This window comes from Solanum tuberosum, unplaced genomic scaffold (assembly GCF_000226075.1).
Source record: "Solanum tuberosum cultivar DM 1-3 516 R44 unplaced genomic scaffold, SolTub_3.0 scf00250, whole genome shotgun sequence".
In the NCBI taxonomy this organism is placed as follows: domain Eukaryota; kingdom Viridiplantae; phylum Streptophyta; class Magnoliopsida; order Solanales; family Solanaceae; genus Solanum; species Solanum tuberosum.
Genome location: NW_006239183.1, coordinates 124,366 through 132,245, shown reverse-complemented (window position 1 = coordinate 132,245; position 7,880 = coordinate 124,366). Strand labels below are relative to the sequence as shown.

Here is a 7,880-nt window from a genome sequence, read left to right as displayed (position 1 = left end):
CAAGGATTGTATTGATGATTAAAATTGTTGAGTCATGCTCCTTAGTTATACAAGGAGAGAATTGTAAAGACCTAAGTTAGTTATACTTAGAGTTAGGGCTGTTCAAAACCGAACCGAAATCGATAATTCGAACCGATAATTTGCTTGGGTCAATGGTTTAACGGTTCGGATCTCGGTTTGACCATATTTCTAATCGGGTGCCCCGATAATCCGATAAGAAGTTTAATTAATTACATTTATATCACTTAAGGCCTTAGGCACTTTTAGCCTTTAGGGTTTAAACTTCAGTCTTTAGACTCTAGTTGACACTCAAATTTCACAATAATATTTCAAGTTGCGACATCACTCATTGATTCACTGTCACTACTCCCACGCCGGCGAGTTATATTGAATATCATTAACTAAGTGTCTAAATTAAGGTTCAAATGGTTGGTTCCCTTACTTTAAGTCTTTGTTTTTATCTTCTCATTACAGTGAGTGAGTCAGTGAGATATGCTTGCAATATTGCAATACTACAATCTGCAATGAAAAAGTTTTTATTAGTAATGGTCTCATGATCATTAATGATTTTCATTAGTAGTGTTGTAATGATTTCTCTTTATAGTTCCTATCGAAATTGGCTTGGTTGTTATGAGGAATCTTTTTGAGTTTGTCAGTTTGGGAAATATTGACATATTTGTCTAGGTTAATATGGATATTTATTAAGTGTTTTATGTAGTAATGGATATGAAAAAGATCATCAATGACTAATGGCTACTGCGTACTATTAATTAGTGACTAGTCCATTAGTAATTCTCAATGAAAATTGTGTGAACTGTTAATGGTTGACCCGATAACCGAACCTATAACGATCACTAACCGATAAATCAATATCGATAAACCGATATCTTAACGGTTTAGCATGATTACAAACCGATAACCGATAAGTAAAACCGATAAATTCCAAAACTGAACTGATCGATACGCAGCCCTACTTAGAGTCCTACTACAGTATCTATTACTACTATAATTGTAGAGTCCTAAGTTAGTTATACTTTGAGTCCTTCTACAATGACTATTACTACTATAATCTTAATCGACTTCAGCTAGTACAAGAAGTAGCAACCTAGTTAATACAAACGACCTAATCCTAGAGTGACTCTAACTCCGTTGTACACGTTGATTGGATCAGGTTGTTCAACCTATTTCATATCTTCAATTTCCTTTATCTTCAACACGTATATTTGTTGATTCAAGGAGAATAAACTAATTTAAGGACATGTTTTTTTGGGTATCAGTTTCAGGTGGGATTTGTTCCATAATAATCATGGTAACCATTTAGGTCAGTTTTTCTTCTTCTGAAAACTGCATAATTTTAATGGACGATACAGCAATATTAATGCCACAATATCAAAGTTGGAAATAGATAAAGTAAAATAGAGATGAAGTGTGGTGAATTTTGGGGTGCAAGATTTCCATCAGTTTGACTGATAAATTATAGAGTATAGCAGAACTTTGACGGGGTATGTATCTTAAGTGGCAGCAATATAGGTGAGCAAATAGATAAAACTTGTACACATAAACATGAGCATAAAACAAGTAGGATGGAACTTACAACTAGCGCGGCCAAGAAGTTTGTAGCGCGAGTTCATGTTTTTAAGATAGCATAGATAGATATAACATAGCGAAATTATGAAATTTTGTAACATATATACAAATTCCTAAAGCAAGAAATTGTAGATCACAATAAATTACTTCTATATATTTACTCTATCAACATGAAAATAGCAGAAAATTACTGGATGGTTCAGAATTTGGATGTGTTTGGCGAGCATTCATTTTTATTTGAATCCAAAATACAACATGATTACTTTTAAGAAAATATTATTGACAGAAAAGACTTTATAGGAGAAATGTGCATTAACGTACAAACTCGAACATAAAAAAACTCAATTAATTACAAGAACATAGATTAATAAATTCTATTTTTTGGTAAAATGCATTAATCTTGGGTGACAACTGGTTAAGGGGATAGACATCTTCATCAATAAGTGAACTGGTGAAACTATACTGCATGTAAAATGAAAGAGAAGAGGAGCAACTTGGACTAAAAATTATACTCATTACTTCATTCTGGACATTTACAGAATATCCAACACATTTGATTTTATTTTATTGTGCTTGAATTTGTTTTTGTTTTTTTCGTCATCGTCAAGCTTGTACTGTCAACTAATATCACTTCTGAGACTTGAGTTCTTCTACTCTCTTTTCAGTTTCCCTCAATGCTTTCCCATAGATGCTAATCAACTGAAGAAAAGGAAAATATTTTCACAAAAATTGGTTATCGAACATGAATTCAAAAGTCTGCCTCCGATATAAAAGTGAGGCCTCAATGCAATTTCTGGGGAAAACAAACACATGTATTATATAAATGCAAGCCATAAACATACCTCGTCAAGTTCTTCTGGAGTAACTACAAATGGAGGAGACATCATGATGGTATCACCAGCAACACGTACCAACATGCCATTCTTCTGACATTGCGCTCCAAAATATGCACCAACACCTGAGGCAGCAATGAGACGATAAGAGTTTAATGTGACCTTCAATTGAAGAGCAAATGATGAGGAAAATTACGTACCCCATTCAGGAGGGAAAGGATCATTAGGAGATTTGTTATTCGCAAACTCTGTGGCAAGGATCAAACCAATTCCCCTAATCTACAGGAAAATAAGAGTGAAGAAAATGAATACCAAAACCTTTTACGAAGTTTTGATCACTTTTATACAAGTGATAAGAGTTCTACCTCTCCGATAATGGGACTGTCAGAAAACTCCTTCAGACCTTCTTGAAACTTTGGGGATATTGTATTTACTCTCTCAACCATATTTCGCTCCCTGAAATAATTTGAACATTTTCCAATCTTCAGCACTATAGCTAAGTACAGTAGGTTCAAGCCCATACACTAAAACGCAGAGTTATCAGCAATCATAATACTAAAATAACCATATGCAGGTTGCAATGAGGGTAAAGAATGAAAAGCACATGATCATAAAAGGAAGGAAGTCGAAAGGCAATTCAAGCATACATACTTGTAGATTTTAATAGCTTCCAATGCCACCGCGCATGCAACAGGATGCCCAGAATAAGTGAATCCATGGGAAAAGGAACCTAGTTCCAGAAAAAAAATTCAGCGCTTCAGCTAAAAGACCAAGGAAATGATTTTTAATGCTATGAAACAAATCGAATGCTCACCAAGTTTATTGCTTTGAGAATGAATTACATCAGAAACTTCAGGGCTTACAAGGACAGCTCCAATTGGCATATATGCAGAAGAAAGAGCCTGAAAAACAATTCAGGAAGGGAAATTTATACATCCAGACGTGAGTTGGTATTAGCTGAGATAGGATGTTGTTTAACATACCTTTGCTAAGGAGACAAGATCAGGTTTGATGTTATACATGTCAGAGCCAAACATTGTTCCAAGCCTCCCAAAGGCACAGATCACCTCATCCGCAATGAAAAGAATGTCATATTTCTTCACTACAGCTTGAATCTATAAATGAAAAGGAAAAATCGTTGTTTCATTTATGTATATAAGCATAATCTGAAGGAACTAAAGATAGATAACTGCAAAAACTGCCAGAAATAAAAGAAAGGGACTTGTTGCTGCAAAATGTCTTGTGGCTGATGATCCTCATTCTACCCACAAATTTCTCTATGGCTGATGATCCTCATTATACTTCATGGCAAAACCAAATGCAAGTATGCTTGGGTTTTACAGACAGAAAGAGGTTACCAGTTACACCCTTCTTTGACAATGACAGTAAGAACAACCTTTTGGTTTTGCACTTAAAGAAATAAACTTCAGAGTTTCTTAAATAAATAGCTAATTGCCTTCATTCGTTGGCACCAAAACTATAGAACGAACTCTTACATCCTAGATTGAGCATTGCATGCAGCATTCTAAGTAGTAATGCAAAACTATATAGCTTCCTCCTTCTAGAATGAAAAGAACAGACAAAAGGCAAAGAAAACTACCTTATCAAAATAGGTAGCTGGAGGAGGTATGACACCTCCTGCCCCCATGACTGGTTCAGCAATGAAAGCAGCTATCTGAAGTGAAAAAGCAAATTAATCAGGCAAGAAATCACCCACAATACACAAACGGAGTAGCAGGAGTCAAAGTTGACGGAAGTTACTGTTTCAGGCCCCTCTTTGAGGATAAGATCTTCCAAATTTTTAGCCAATCTGGTAGAGAACTCCTCCTCTGTCTCACCTGACATATACATTTCAACAGAAAATGGTTTATTACACCATAAGAAGAAGAGAAAAGTAAGAGTCAGTAAGAATAAGTAACAACCTGGCAGATGATAACGCCAATAATGAGGACAGTCGGTGTGAAGAACAAATGGAGCAGGAAGATCAAAATTTTGATGTAATGCAGGAAGACTACAAAAGAAAGTATTAGCAAACTGATACTTGTAGCATAATAATAATCTCTGTGTTTTTTATTTCGAATATATTACCCAGTGAGACTGGCAGAAATAAGAGTTGAACCATGATATCTGTTACAATGAATGAACAAAAACATTAGTAAGCCTAAGGGAAAAGGCAACCAAAAGAAAAAAATAGATAGAGATTCACAAATTACGCTTTTGCTCGAGCTATAAATTTCTTTTTGTTTGGCCTTCCAAGAGCATTGTTATAATACCAAACCAGCTTCACCTACATTTGAAGTATAAGGGAAAAAGTTACAAATTATACTCATAAACTTCTTCACATAATCTCCTGCTATTTTTATCAAACTTCTATACAAAAAAAAAACAAAAAAAAACCATGCATCTACTGTATTCATTTCATATGCTAACAGAACTAAAACATACAATTTTCAAAAAACGATGTTCTTCTGATGAATTATCAAGTGTTTTAAGAAAAGAACTGAGATCTAGATTATATAATCAAGTCTTTGAAGGCAATAAGCACAACCTGGGTATCATTGGCTTCTGATCCACTATTGGTGAAAAAAGCTTTTGCCATTTTCTTTGCAGTAAACATATCCAGAAGCTCCTTCGCAAGATCCTGTATATTTCAAAATGCAATAAACATGAGATCCAAGAAAAACTTAAAAACCCAAATTTAGGCATCACTTAGTTTTCCTTTTCATGTAAAGACACTGCAAAGTTTTTGTCATACCAAAGAAGGTTTTGTTGTACGGTTCCAAAATGAATGGTAAAATGGCAATGTGTTTAATTGCTTAGTGGCAGCATCAACCAGGCGAGGCTCGTTCCCCCCTACAAGAATATTTAAGTTGGTAAAGCATTGCACATGTGCTCCAAATACATCATAAATAAAAACTCATTGCAAAGTTCCATAGGTGTCAGTAATTAGCCATTGTCTAGGTTTTAAATTGTTCTGTTCTGTATATTGAGCAATCACATAAAAAAAAGGCCGCTCTAAGGCCTGTCTCCAATTTATTGACCATGCACTAGACTATCACAGTTCAACATGGAGACATTCAGCAGTAGATCAAAACAATTCTGCAAGTTCTCGCCGATGGAAATCTTGCAATATATGGTTCAAGTTGTTAGTCTTCAACACATCAGGATAACATAGCAGACATTGATTATTAATAAAATGAAGATACACAACGTTTTCATTAATGGAGTGAACTAAGTAAATTGTTTGGATGTTATAATCATGACGCAAATACTTATTGTCATTACCGAAAAGAATTATGCAGTTAAATTGTGAAAGAAAAACATCTGACATGGCAGAACACTTAAGTATGTCAATGTGTGACTGGAGATGCTAACCAAACAGAAAAAACATACATGAAAGACATATGCATGTTAATATACTTGGAGCTAGAATTAGTATGCCAAAGACTGAATAAAAGGGATTGAAAGTACCTAGTGCTGTGCACCACAAACCAGCTAGAGTATCAAGATACTTCCTCCCTTGCATGTCATATACGTGGGATCCCTATGTCAAAATGTAAAAGTTGATCACGAAAGATATATAAACTTCTCTTAAGTTAGACAGCAAAAGTAGACATAAATCTAACCTCAGACTTCTCTATAATTAAAGGATCCACATCAGTACTTTGCCACCCAGCAGTGAAGGGTGCCAACATATCATGACCCTTGAACCTGCAAAAGTGGAGATACATTGTTTTAGTAAAATTCTTATTACGCTTTTATGTCAAATGAGTGAAATATATTCCACATATGACGAGTAGTACTCATGAAGAAATGCCATGTCATTTAGCAATGACTGTCCATAAACAAGGAATGCAAAAAAAGAGATCCAGTGGTAGGAAAGTAAAACAGAAATTACCCTTTATTATCAGTTCCAGAAATGTCATTTTCCAAACATGCCTGTGTACTACTATATCTTGCCGGTGTTGATTTAACTATATGCTCCTGTAAACTGCTAACTGCTGGAATACGTTTTGCATGGAAACCAGCCTACAAAACCAGATTAATTAGAACATAAACGACTTAATGGCATATCGCTAAACAAAAACAATGTTGTTGCATGGAAAGAAATTTGCTTAGTCTTCAAAATCTTACACCTAAGAACAAGTCGTTTAGATTGGCTTTCTTTAAGTAGCTTATAAGCTAAAAGTTAAAAATCATAAGTCGGGCATACCCAACTTTTAGCTTTTAGTTTATTTTTATACGTTTTGGCCTAATAATAAGTGTTTAAAAACATTTTTTGTCTTTCCCAAACACCTCAAAACAAAAAAAAAAGCTTACCCTTAAAGGGGTGGTGCATAGTTCTAAATATATTTAGGTCCAGTTTACCGTGTCAGCTCTTACAAGGAATTTCCCATATACGTCAATAAAATGTTACCTTAACGAAAAACAAGTAACTATGATAGCACAAAATGAAGTTAAAAACACTAGAAAAGCGCCTCAAGAAACTTCACTTCCCCAATTACCCAATATTACATTATGAAATAAGAGTGTCTCCAGAGTGCAGACAATAAATTCTTATAAAATTGATTGAATGAAATACTCCTAAATCAGCTGTTGAATGTTTTATTACCAATATACAGATTGTTCAAAAGACAGTAACTCAAACACCATGAAAGAGTTAATGATCTTTGGGTTTGTGAGGAAATATCAAGATAGTTTTGTGTGTCAAAATCAATTAGTTTCACTATTCCTTTGTAAAAAGGTGATCAAGACAAGGCTGGAAAATATCTAAAACAAGTCCAACAAACAACAATATATCGAGTAAAATAGTGTAAGGAAGGTAGAGCGTACGCACACAAAACATGAACAATAACAAAATAGTGTTGTAGCCCCGCAACTTAAGATTTCCTAAATATGAACAAGATAAAAGACCCAAAGCCCAAGTAGAAAACAATAAACATTTTGAGTTGAAGACAGCTCCTAAAAAAACATAAAAACTGCAAAATTACATGTAAATCTTCTAATAGAGAGATTAACTTATTTTAAAGTGATTTAAATTAATATTTTTTATAATCACTTAAATAGACAAAAATAAGTCAAAAACAATAAGTACTCAATTCCAAAAAGGTAACTTTTTATTATTAGTAGAAAAGTTCGAGAAGGGCCACACTTCAATTATACCCTAACCTAACAGCTAGACTGCCTGCAACAAGGACCACAGAAAACTACACCCTACAGAGCCGAACTCAATATTTTGGTTCAAACTCTATATTTATCTTAAAAATACATAAATTATTAACTTAGAACTCTGTAACTTAAAAAGAATAAAATCCAAAAAGTCTAAAATCATAACCCAACCCCTCTTTTCTTGATCCTCTTTCAAGAAGAGAGTCAACCTGAGTATAGTATTCAATAAAGGGTCTTTTGGCAGAATTATGCGAATATTAATAATAATATACCAACTAGTTATATATATAT

At 34.1% G+C, this 7,880-nt stretch overlaps 1 protein-coding gene across 2 annotated transcripts in view; it reads right to left on the bottom strand.

Annotated features, from left to right (window-relative positions):
• Window positions 1-1,880: 1,880 nt before the first annotated feature.
• Window positions 1,881-7,880, bottom strand: part of LOC102599962 (gamma aminobutyrate transaminase 1, mitochondrial) — a 7,733-nt gene continuing 1,733 nt past the window's right edge. The window contains exons 1-18 of one of the 2 annotated variants that reach the window (XM_015313649.1): window positions 7,258-7,281; window positions 6,319-6,449; window positions 6,047-6,131; window positions 5,892-5,964; window positions 5,176-5,273; window positions 4,969-5,061; window positions 4,634-4,707; window positions 4,509-4,547; window positions 4,343-4,431; window positions 4,182-4,258; window positions 4,021-4,095; window positions 3,404-3,535; window positions 3,235-3,322; window positions 3,072-3,150; window positions 2,786-2,876; window positions 2,621-2,699; window positions 2,430-2,545; window positions 1,881-2,286 (exon numbers count right to left, since the gene is read on the bottom strand). In XM_015313649.1, coding sequence (XP_015169135.1) covers window positions 2,215-2,286; window positions 2,430-2,545; window positions 2,621-2,699; window positions 2,786-2,876; window positions 3,072-3,150; window positions 3,235-3,322; window positions 3,404-3,535; window positions 4,021-4,095; window positions 4,182-4,258; window positions 4,343-4,431; window positions 4,509-4,547; window positions 4,634-4,707; window positions 4,969-5,061; window positions 5,176-5,273; window positions 5,892-5,964; window positions 6,047-6,131; window positions 6,319-6,449; window positions 7,258-7,266 — 1,500 coding nt within the window. In that variant the 5' untranslated portion in view covers window positions 7,267-7,281 and the 3' untranslated portion in view covers window positions 1,881-2,214. Of the gene's footprint in view, window positions 2,287-2,429; window positions 2,546-2,620; window positions 2,700-2,785; window positions 2,877-3,071; window positions 3,151-3,234; window positions 3,323-3,403; window positions 3,536-4,020; window positions 4,096-4,181; window positions 4,259-4,342; window positions 4,432-4,508; window positions 4,548-4,633; window positions 4,708-4,968; window positions 5,062-5,175; window positions 5,274-5,891; window positions 5,965-6,046; window positions 6,132-6,318; window positions 6,450-7,257; window positions 7,282-7,880 lie in introns of those variants that run through there. The other variant, XM_006357812.2, reaches the window with a different exon arrangement.